General features: G+C 46.2%; 1 protein-coding gene across 1 annotated transcript in view; it reads right to left on the bottom strand.

The window, feature by feature from the left end:
• Window positions 1-10,003, bottom strand: part of COMMD8 (COMM domain containing 8) — a 39,198-nt gene extending 29,195 nt beyond the window's left edge. Inside the window, exons 1-3 of the mRNA XM_077477536.1 lie at window positions 9,857-10,003; window positions 5,494-5,649; window positions 3,240-3,392 (exon numbers count right to left, since the gene is read on the bottom strand). Of these exons, the coding sequence (XP_077333662.1) occupies window positions 3,240-3,392; window positions 5,494-5,649; window positions 9,857-9,907 (360 nt within the window). The 5' untranslated portion in view covers window positions 9,908-10,003. The remainder of the gene's footprint in view (window positions 1-3,239; window positions 3,393-5,493; window positions 5,650-9,856) is intronic.
• Window positions 10,004-12,487: the final 2,484 nt, after the last annotated feature.

The following is a 12,487-nucleotide window of genomic DNA, read 5'->3' as shown; positions in this document are numbered from 1 at the left end:
ACAATAAAAAAAAAAATTAAAAAAAATTAAAAATCGCCGCCATTACTAGTAAAAAAAAAAAAAAAAAAAAAAAAAGAATAAAAAACAAAATTATTAATAAAAATGCCATAAAACTATCTCCTATTTTGTAAACGCTGTAACTTTTGCGCAAACCAATCAATCACTTATTGCAATTTTTTTTCACCAAAAATATGTAGAAGAACACGTATCGGCGTAAACTGAGGGAAAAAAAAAATGTTTGTTTTTTTTTATATATTTTTGGGGGGATATTTATTATAACAAAAAGTAAAAAATAATGCGTTTTTTTCAAACTTGTCGCTCTATTTTTGTTTATAGCGCAAAAAATAAAAAAACGCAGAGGTAATAAAATACCACCAAAAGAAATCTCTATTTGTGGGATAAAAAGAATGTAGATTTTGTTTGGGAGTCACATCGCACGACCACGCAATGGTCAGTTAAAGCGACGCAGTGCCGAATCGCAAAAAGTGGTCTGGTCTTAAACCAGCAAAATGGTCCGGTCTGAAAGTGGTTAAGTTATGTGCTTAGGTTTACAGAGTTGTGAAACCATAAATTTAACTGATGTATGTGCGGGTAACTGATTATATACATATGAGAATGCAAAATTTAGGCCTCTTGCACACTGGCAACCAGGGACAGTAAAAACAGGTGGTTGATCTGCACGTGGCAGCCAAAGTGTTCTGTGCACAGGTCACAGCTGCAATGCTTTGCTTCATGGCCACAGCAAATTTAACTCAGATTGCCCAGTTTGAATGGTGGCATGGCCTGTTAAACATGCCTATTGTAGTCCACGGGACGGGACCGTTCTGCAGATGGAGCCAAATGCTCATGCTGATAACAGAAGAACGGAGCAGGATACAGCTGCGGGACTTTGTGCTTTGAATAGCGATAAGAAAACACTGCAGATATATGTGCCCAGATCAAATTTCATAAATCATGTTTACATCCACTTCAAGGCTACTTTTACACTGGGGCGGGGGTGCGTTGGCAGTAAAGTGGGTGGTTTAGAGATGCTTTATCATAGTTTTGGCAGCGATTTTAAGCTGCTAGCGGGGCGCTTTTAACCTCCTCTAGTGGCCAAAGAAAGGGTTAAAAGCGCCCATGTAGCGGCGCTGCCAAATCGCTTTGCAGACGTTTCGGCAGCACTGCCCATTCATTTGAATGGGCGGGGCGTTTTGGGAACGTTGCATACACCACTCCCAAACCGCCCCAAAGATGCTGCTTGCAGGACTTTTTTTCCCATCCGCCAAGCGCACCGCCCCAGTGTGAAACCACTCAGGCTTTTCACACTGGGGAGGTATTAGAAGCGCTTTCAGGCGCTATCTCTGGCACTAAAATGCCTTAAAATCGCCTCAGTGAGAAAGGGGTCCAAGTAATCACAAATGTAATCTTCCAAAAAACAAATCCATAGGGGAAATGGAAAAAGTGCTCTGGTCCGTAAGGGTGTAAAGGTACGAGACCTGAAAAGGTTAAAGTGACCGCACAACTCTATACCCAATTCATCAGTCCACAGTTCATTGTTCCAAAAGGTCTGGCCTTTGTCTAAGTGTTCCATAGCAAACTGTAACCCTGCTCTTATCTGCCTTTTTGGACAGTAAGTACCAGTTCACACCACAAAAACCAGCCCAGATACTTCTCAAATGCATTTCTACATGTGCGTTTACATACGCTTTTAATGCATTTTTTTGCATTCCAGTGTGTTTTTTCCCCAATTTAAGACCAGAGAAATTACATTATTTTCAAAAGGGACTCAGCACAGTGCGACTTTGGAAAAGGACCGGCAAAAGACTCCAGTGCGATTTCAGCCCCATAGTCTTCTAGGTTATCTCATATAAGTTGCATCAGTATACGTCTTTGTTGGATAAGTGTTTTAACCCTCTCCTCCCTGGTCATCCTTGCTTCCTAAAAAACTCTCCTCCCCAGCACATTCCATTCACAACGGAGTGTAGCAGTTTTCATGTATAAACGGGCATTGCACATAAGTCAGCCTATTACCTTGCCTGACTTTAATTGAAATTTGATTTGGTAGCTTTGGTTACCTTTTGGTGGTAGGATGTTTACATGAGATTCCATTAGTGGACGTGTCAAATTAATAATAAATACAGAGACATCTCTAACAATTATATACTTTATGGTAGTTAAAGTGGTTGTAATCCCTTACATATACCCAGTGAAGTGACTGGCCACAGGTAATACACAGAGATGAAACTAATCATCTAACATAAGTTGTACCTGTTTATCTGCAGTCTTTTCTCTAAAGCTAAAGTCCCAATTTTAGAAGCTTGTCTGATCTATCAGGGGAAAAAAAAAAAAAAAAAAAAAAGGGAAAAAGGGAAGGGACACAACCCTTCACACAGCACACAGCAACAGAGGTGAGGCTGTCAATCAGCTGGAGATCCCTCCCCGTCACCATTTTTTCCTTGGTGTCAGGAAAACTTGTCAGAAGTGATTCATGCTGATGGCAGAAGAATGAAGCAGCAGACAGAAACGACATTTAGTGCTCTGGATAGAAACAAGAGCACATTATTGAGGGATCTGCTTTGTTCATATTTCATGTCTGAGGTTTACAACCTCTTCAATGATGCAAGCACTCTTCTAAACTTAAAAAAAATAAAAAAATAAAATGGAGCAGAGGCTGCTCCTAATTAACAAAAGGGGCACAAGCCCCTTTGTTAATTAGGAGCACAGTCCCCTGTTCTGCCGTGCCCGACAGATACAGCACAGAGTACATGAGTGCTGGAGCCGTGTGCTCTAATCTCTCTGCTGTCTCAGCCTCCACTTGGTTCAGAGTGGATGAGGGAAGAGGATTGTTACCACTTTGCAGTCTCTGCTTGTGTAGCGCAATCACAGGCAGAGAGGGAACTGAGCTGTCTGATGATAGTGACAGTTCACACCCCGTACAACAAGGTCACACTTGGTGGGCATCTGGGGTAGTTTTCTATATCAAAAACTGCCATATGTACTAGTTTCTATTTCCCTCTGAAATAGGAACTGGCATAGGTGGCGCAGATAAACCTGAAACAAGTCTATCTGCCTAGTTACTGTGGTGCCAACCACTTCAGACAAATTCCTGCATCTTTATAGTATAACAGGGAGCATAGTTAATTCCCCTGTAGGTGTGCGTGTGAAAATATTGCCATTATTTAAAAAAAATTAAAATAATAAAAGTGTTGAATGGAAGAGGGTATCCTTAAATACAAAGTCGGAGCTTAATATTGTACCTTGAGCTGCCAATCAAAGTCTTGTATGTACGCTGAGGACATGCCACACACTTTCTGCAGCAGTGCATCTCTTATTTCAGGTTTTCTTCCCTTTATACAGGTTATTATTACCCCTTGATGCTCTGCAGTTAATCCATTTAGATGATTATCCAGCTGGAAAAGAAAAAATAAATAAACAAACACAAAACTTTTTTTTTTTATGCTTTTTTATACAAAAAACATTTTTACATTGCCTCTCTTGTGGGTTTTTTTTTTTTTTTGGTAGCAACATATGGGAAAAACAAAAAACTTTTTTGAGGTTGGAAGAAAATACCACCAAAAAAAAAGAAAAAAAAAAAGTCTTCATTTGCCCCTTCCACAACCAAAAAAAAATATAGATCGCAGCAATATCATAATTAACAACAAGATGGCTATGAAGGCAACGTAAAACAAAAAGTTCTGAATTGTAAGAGGTTACAGTGGTAGGGACAAAAACTGGCAAACTAACTTTTATAATTATATTGGCACAGGAAAGTGGCCTGTGCTACAAATTATTAGAGCAGATAAACCTGTTTCAGGTCGGTCTGTGTCACCTGAGCCAGTCACAACTTCAGAGTGAAAAATAAACTAGAGCAGGTCTGCTCTACCTGTTTAAAAGAGGGAATGTGGCAGTTTTCTATATAAAAAAACTGCTGTAGACTGGTGCGAGGTATGACCTTGTGGAATAGAACATGAGCTGTCAGCAGACCTCTTACATCCCTCTCTCTGCCCACACAGCGATCTCACTGCACAGGGTAACAACCTCCTCCTCCACTCCGAGTAGGTGGACAGGCAAAAAGATCAACACATGCAGCTCTAGCTTTCTCTATTCTCTGCACTGTCCCCGTCACAGCCACAGGGAGCCACATCTGCGCCATAGTCTAAGTTTACAAGAGATGTGCAAGTATTGTGCTTGCACAACTCTTCGTTAATTCCCCACCGAACCCCCCCACTCACCCCAAGTGTGCCTAGTAACAGTCCCTGCATTTGAAATAAGTTTGATGTATTTAACCACTTGCCACACATACTGGTGCGTTGCTGAGCACATGGGCACTGGTGTACGCCCTGGAGCAGGCAGTGGCGTGATCCTGTGACTGCAGTGTATGAAGAACACAACGGATCACAGCATTCGGTACCTGGACACTTATGTGATCACTCCGATTGGTCATAGCAATTACATGATTAGAAAGTCAACAAAACAGTCTCCATTCATGACAGTTTTGGTTACAATTGTAATGCTGTGATTACACACACAGCTATCACATGGTACCTTGGCCAATCACAGCACCCTGTGCAATGTCATTAGCTGTAGCCCATCACAGATCTCAAACTGTAATGAATGAAGGCCATTCCTGACAGCTAAAACTATTGCTTATAACAGCGATCAGCAAAAAAGCAGCATGAAGGTGTGGTGCAGCGAGATGCGAGCATGCAGCACTTCTATGCAGAGACAAAAAAGGTAAACCATGTGATGTGCTGAATCACACATCACCTTGTCCCCTCACCGCAGCTCACGATAGTCAAAAACTGACAGCTGCCTGCACATTAAACCAAGGGGGAGATTTATTAAAACTGGAGAGCACAAAATCTGGTGCAGCTCTGCATAGTAGCCAATTAGGCTTTATTGTTTAAGTGTAACTGAACGAGCTGAAGTTTGAAGCTGATTGGCTACCATGCACAGCTTCACCAGATTATGAGTGCTTGAATTTTAGTAAATCCCCCCCCCCACAGTGTTTACAATGTAGGCAGTGTGAATGAGCCCTATGAGAAATACTGAATTTGCAAAGCTGTGTAGCTAAAGTAGATAAAGCTAAAATGTAATTTTTTCCCTCATATAAGGTCTAAGTTACCCACAAACTAAACAACTGAGTATGTCAGCATTACTCTAGAGTAGCCTTTCTCAACTTTTTCAACACAGAGGAACCCATGAAATAGTTCTCCAGTCTCGGGGGAACCCCTGCTAAAAATGAGAAATCTACAACTCATGATACATTAGTGTGATGGTCAGTGGGAAGAATGGACCTTACACTTGTGATCATTGCGAAGAATTACCCCCTTACAGATAGCTGAAAAGATCAATGGTGTCGGTGGGAACTTATCCGAGAGGCAGAAATTGCCCAATGCTGAAGGAACCCCTAGCAACCTCTGGAGGAACCCTGGTTGAGAATCGCTGGTCTAGAGGATTCTCCACAGGCACAAATTAATAAAAAAAAAAAAAAAAATAGATTTCTTTTACCTTCTCTTGAGGTTCATCTTTACCAACAACGGCTTTAATAAATGTTTTTGTATCTTCTAAAACTTGCAGCCATTCTCTCAAGTTCCAGACGTTGCCATAATCCTGAAATCGAGGATATGACCGGCCACAAATCCCATCAACAACTTTGTGAAGGAACTGAAAAGGTGAAATAAAGACAAATAAATTAATTTCTATCATCATTCTATTGCAGATGTTTTGTCCAGAAGACTAAAAAAAAGTTAAAGGTGAACTCCGGGGAGAGTAAAAATCCTCCCTTGTAGTGGGGCTGCTTCTTTACATCGAGGGCACTGGGAAAAGTAGGATTTATTATCTGATCCTCAGCTAGACCGGTACCCACAGCCTCCTCTCCCCTATGCTCTGGCGGTCGGATGCCCTCTGACAACAAGACCAATGCAGGGCCCATAAACCCGAATGGGTGTGAGGACACAGGAGAACAAGACACTGCCACAGCATAGGGAATTAGAGGAAAGCGCTACCTGCTGATGATGGATCAGCCAGAACACAGGGTGGTGCAATACCTTATTACAATGCATTGGACTGTTTACTACTTTTTCCATTCAGCTCTATGCTCTGCAGTGTGATGTGATGATCTGTGGTGCAGTGACATGTCATGTGATGTGTATAAGTGTAGCATGTCCACATTTATATACAACCCACCTGAATGCAGCTTATGGCAATTATTCTCTAGGTGCCCTTGTGTCCATACAGATCAATGCCACTCAGCAGACATGGTATGAATGAGCCCTAAGGCTGGGAGGGAAAGGGCTAAACCCCATATGTCAAAAACAAGGCCTGCGGGTCAAATCCGGCCTTGTCATGTAGCCCTTGCACCCAGTTTTGCAGCCGGAACGTAGTGGAAATCCATTTCACCACCTCTGCCTCTCACCCTTCTCTCCCCATTTCACTTGTAAACCTTCTATGTTTATAAAGGGACAGAATTGCCCTCAGTAATTCCCGGATGTAACCGATCACTGCACACCCTCACAGCGGGGCCAGATCTCCGGAGAGGGGGAAAGAACAATCTCCCTGCAAGACAAGGCACCCTAAACCCTGCACTCTGAACGTAATGCACCCCTGAACTCTGTAAAGGGCACCCCTGAACCCTGCACACAGCGCACCTCTGAACCCCGCACTCCGCACGCAATGCACTCCTGAACCTTGCACGCAGCGCACTCCTGAACCCCGCACTCTGCACGCAGCGCACCCCTGAACCTTGCATGCAGTGCACCCCTGAACCCCGGATGCAGCGCACCCCTGAACCCCACACTCTGTACACAATGCACCCCTGAACCCTACACTCTGTACGCAATGCACCCCTGAACCCTACACTCTGTACGCAATGCACCCCTGAACCCTACACTCTGTACGCAATGCACCCCTGAACCCTACACTCTGTACGCAATGCACCCCTGAACCCTACACGCAGCGAACCCCTGAACCCCGCACTCTGTATGTAATGCACCCCTGAACCCTGCACCCCACACTCTGTACGCAATGCACCCTTGAACCCTAAATGCAGCGCAACCCTGAACAGCGCACTCTGTACACAATGCACCCCTGAACCTTACACGCAGCACACCCCTGAACCATGCATGTAGTGCACCCCTGAACCCCGCACTCTGTACGCAATGCACCCCTCAACCCCGCACTCTGTACGCAGAGCACCCCTCAACCCCCCACGCAGAGCACCCCTGAACCCCGCACGCAGCGAACCCCTGAACCCCGCACTCTGTATGCAGCGAACCCCTGAACCTTGCACTCAGCGAACCCCTGAACCCCGCACTTTGTATGCAATGCACCCCTGAACCCCACATGCAGCGCACCCCTGAACAGCGCACTCTGTACACAATGCATCCCTGAACCCTGCACCCCACACTCTGTACACAATGCACCCTTGAACCCCGCACTCTGTACGCAATGCACTCCTGAACCCTACATGCAGCGCACCCCTGAACCCTGCACTCTGTACGCAATGCACCCCTGAACCTTGCATTAAGTGCACCCCTGAACCCCGGCCCGGACGCAGCGCACCCCTGAACCCTGGACTCTGTACGCAATGCACCCCTCAACCGCGCACTCTGTAAACAATGCACCCCTGAACCACGCACGCAGCGAACCCCTGAACCACGCACTCTGTACGCAATGCACCCCTGAACCCTGCACGCAGCGAACCCCTGAACCTTGCAGGCAGAGAACCCATGAACCCTGCAGGCAGCGAACCCATGAACCCTGCAGGCAGCGAACCCATGAACCCTGCAGGCAGCGAACCCATGAACCCTGCAGGCAGCGAACCCATGAACCCTGCACTCTGTACGCAATGCACCCCTGAACCCTGCTCGCAGCGCACCCCTGAACAGCGCACTCTGTACACATTGCACCCCTGAACCCTGCACCCCACACTCTGTACGCAATGCACCCCTGAACCTCGCACTCTGTACGCAATGCACATCTGAACCCTACATGCAGCGCAACCCTGAACAGCGCACTCTGTACACAATGCACCCCTGAACCTTACACGCAGCACACCCCTGAACCCTGCACTCTGTACGCAATGTACCCCTGAACCATGCATGCAGTGCACCCCTGAACCCTGGATGCAGCGCACCCCTCAACCCCGCACTCTGTACGCAATGCACCCCTCAACCCCGCACTCTGTACGCAGCGAACCCCTGAACCCCGCACATCGAACCCCTGAACCCCGCACATCGAACCCCTGAACCCCGCACTCTGTACGCAATGCACCCCTGAACCCTGCATGCAGCGAACCCCTGAACCCTGCACTCTGTACGCAATGCACCCCTGAATCCTGCTCGCAGTGCACCCCTGAACAGCGCACTCTGTACACGATGCACCCCTGAACCCTGCACCCCACACTCTGTACGCAATGCACCCCTGAACCCCGCACTCTGTACGCAATGCACCCCTGAACCCTACATGCAGCGCAACCCTGAACAACGCACTCTGTACACAATACACCCCTGAACCTTACATGCAGCACATCCCTGAACCCTGCATGCAGTGCACCCCTGAACAGCGCACTCTGTACGCAATGCACCCCTGAACCCTGCAAGCAGCGAAACCCTGAACCCTGCACTCTGTACGCAATGCACCCCTGAACCCTGCTCACAGCGTATCCCTGAAACCCACATGCAGCGCACCCCTGAACAGCACACTCTGTACACGATGCAATCCTGAACCCTACACCCCACACTCTGTATGCAATGCACCCCTGAACCCCGCACTCTGTACGCAATGCACCCCTGAACAGCGCACTCTGTACGCAATGCACCCCTGAACCCCACATGCAGCGCACCCCTGAACAGCACACTCTGTACACAATGCAACCCTGAACCCTGCACCCTACACTCTGTATGCAATGCACCCCTGAACCCCGAACTCTGTACACAATGCACCCCTGAACCCTACATGCAGCGTAACCCTGAACAGCGCACTCTGTACACAATGCACCCCAGAACCTTACACGCAGCACACCCCTGAACCCCGCACTCTGTGCGCAATGCACCCCTGAACCCCGCACTCTGTGCGCAATGCACCCCTGAACCCCGCACTCTGTGCGCAATGCACCCCTGAACCCTGCACTCTGTGCGCAATGCACCCTTGAACCTTACACACAGCGCACTCCTGAACCCTGCACTCTGTACGCAATACATCCCTGAACCCTGCACCCAGCACTCTGTACGCAATATACCACTGAACCCTGCACGTAGCGCACCCCTGAACCCAGCGCACCCTGCACTCTGTACGCAGCGCACCCCCCACGTAGTGCACCCCTGAACCCAGCGCACCCTGCCCTCTGTACGCAGTGCACCCTTGAAACCTGCACGCAGAGCACCCCCGAACCCTGCACGTAGAGCACCCCTGATACAACCAGCCCTTTGAGGGTAACCATACTGTTGATGTGGCCCACAACGAAATAGAGTTTGACACCCCTGGGCTGGACAATGCAGGACATCCTCCATCCTGAGGCAGGCTCTGACTTGCTGCATCTTCTAATGCACACGGGTGTCCAATGCAGACTTACAAGTGGTTGTGACAACATGAGCCAGACCTGGTCCCCTGTAGTCTCCATCAGAAAAGCTGAACTGAGAAATACCACTCAGCCATCAGCAGTATACAGGAGGGCAGGACGGGCAGGAGACCAGCTGGCATGAGATCAGATGTAACAAAGGCTGAGAGAAGGAGAAAAGATGTTCTTTCTACCCAATGACACTGGATTCCTGTCTCCATGTCTCCCCTGTACAGACTAGTGGTACCTCCCCGCCCCCACCATCCGAGCCTGTGACTAGAGAAGCCCCACCAATCACACACAGGCGGCACCCACCTCCGGACATTGCTCTATAGGCAGCCTGGACAGGAGTCCCAGACCCTCCATCCTCCACACTGTTCCTCACGTCACATGATCATAGCCATCACTTCCTGGCAGAGCGGCCAATCAGCGGCCAGACCCGGGGGTGTGGTCAGGTGATCTTGCAGCCGACGGGCAGATCGCAGGGATGGGCGTGGTGATAGGCGGACCCGGGGTGACAGCTGGGCGGATCTCTGAGCTCTGCGGGTTATCATTCAGTACAGTGGCAGGAGAATAGGGGACGTGGATATACGTAGTGAGGGGACTTCTGCCTATCAGGGATCTTTGATCTTTTACAATGCATATTTTGACATTTTTATGTTTTCAATAAAGCTGATGATCTTTTGGAAGTGCAGCTGCCTGGATCCCCTTTATCATCCACTGTGTACAGCTGGATGATATGAGAAGTATAGACTATTGTCCCACCTGGAGCCGCTGTGCATGGGAACCAATCAGCTTCTAGCTTTCATTGTCAAAGTCTAAATCACCTTTCACACAGAAACGCCAGTCCTTTTTGCAGTGTCTTAACAGAGCTTTTCGGTGCTTTTTTTAAGGTCACGTGAACTTAACCACTTAAGGAGCGGAAGGATTTGCCCCCGTAACGATCAGGCCATTTTTCTCAATACGGCACTGCATCGCTTTAACTGCCAATTGTGCAGCCATGCGACGTTGTACCCAAACAAAATTGACTTCCTATTTTCCCCACAAATAGAGCTTTCTTTTGGTGGTATTTGATCACCTCTGCAGTTTTTATTTTTTGAGCTATAAACCAAAAAACTATTTTGAAAAAAAACAATATTTTTTACTTTTTGCTATAATAAATATCCCAAATTTTAAAAAAAGCAAACACATTTCTTCATCAGTTTAGGCCAATATGTATTCTTCTATATATTTTTGGTAAAAAAAAAAAAAATTGCAATAAGCGTATATTGATTGGTTTGCGCAAAAGTTATAACGTCTACAAAATAGGGGATAGATTTATGGCATGTTTATTATTTATTTCTTTTTTACTAGCAATGGCGGCGATCTGTGATTTTTAGCGGGACTGCAACATTGCAGCGGACAGATCAAACACTGATACTTTTTTGGGACATGTAATGATAAATAGTTATCCTCGCACCACAATGGTTCAAACAACACAGAAGTAGTTATAAAATTATGGTTGCAGCAAAAACACCGACAGGGGTGTGGAACCCTCCCCTAAAATTGTGATATATAGTGCATAAATAGTGTTGCGCTCCACAGAAAAATTTAAATGAATAAATCAATACTAATAAAAGAAAAGATAGTAGCTAAATATAGCTTATTTAAAACATGTTACTTTAAATCTACACCTTCTAAAGTGCATTAGTGCCAATTAAACAGAAAACAAATATAATAGCTCCAACTGAAGTGCATGCAGTGACAATCCTGCTAAACAAAGTGTATAAATATATACGGACAATAAATCAATAGTTTCAGATCAAAAACTCAAACTATACAGTGCATATGGTGAGTGAGGTTACACTAGATTGTGTCTAAATCCATACAGTGCATCCAGTGAAAAAATGGTTTTAAAAAAACAGTTGAAAAGAGTCCAAAAAAAAAAAAAATTAATAAAGATTAGTGATGGCCGAACGGTTCGCCCGGCGGTCGTTTCGCGGCGAATTTCCGACTTTCGCCGTCCGCGGGTTCGAACGCCTTTTTCCGTCGTTCGCCCCGGCGGACTTACGTGTTTAATGTATACAAGAACTTTAACCTTTCGTGACACGTTTATCATGTGTTACAGGACAACCAATTGAGACATGACAGCTCATGGACACTTGGACATTCCCCCTAACCTATAAATACACCCGATCCGGTGGCCATTTTACATTCTTTCTTCTGTCACTGTAGGGAAAGGATCCTGTGTGGAGTAGGGACAGAGAAAACGCTAGCTATTTGGTACACAAAAGTTCTTTTCAGGACTGGTATAGGTGTTAGGTCAGCAGCCTGAGTTTCTTTTGTCAGTTTAGATAAAGGGACAGAGCGCTGTATGCTGCTATTTTAGGGACAGCTCAGCCAGATTAGTCTTTCTTCATCATCATCATCATCATCATCATTAGCTGTTACTATCAGGTCCACAAAAGAGCTGTTCCAGCTAATCGTTCCAGCCTACTCTTTTTTGCCAATTTGTATAGGGACAGGCAGGAAGCAGTGTGTCAGGCAGTGAGGATAATTTTAAAGACTTGCTGTTACTATTAGTTCCACAAAGGTTCTTTTCAGGACTGGTATCAGTGGTACGGTAATAGGCTTGTACACGTATAATATTCTTTCTTCCAAATATAGAAAGAATATTATACTTGACTGCTGCCCTTCTGCTGCAGTCTGCTAATCATTCACAACTCACTTGTTCCACAAAAGTTCTTATAAGGACTGGTAACTTGGTCTGTCTAGGGTGCTACGGTACATAGGCTTGGGTGCGGTACAGTCTGCTGTTCTGTAAGGACCGCTATCGGTCCACAATAGATAGGGTTGCCGTGCACTACTGCTGACCGCTGCCCTATACTGCAGCAGTCCTTCAGCGGTATAGGGACTGACGCACAGTCTGCTAAACACTAATACACAACCTGCTTGGTCCACAAAAGT

This window comes from Lithobates pipiens, unplaced genomic scaffold (genome assembly GCF_037356315.1).
Source record: "Lithobates pipiens isolate NorthernLeopardFrog02 unplaced genomic scaffold, aLitPip1_a1.2 Scaffold_13, whole genome shotgun sequence".
In the NCBI taxonomy this organism is placed as follows: Eukaryota; Metazoa; Chordata; class Amphibia; order Anura; family Ranidae; genus Lithobates; species Lithobates pipiens.
This window is presented reverse-complemented; position numbering and strand designations above follow the sequence as displayed.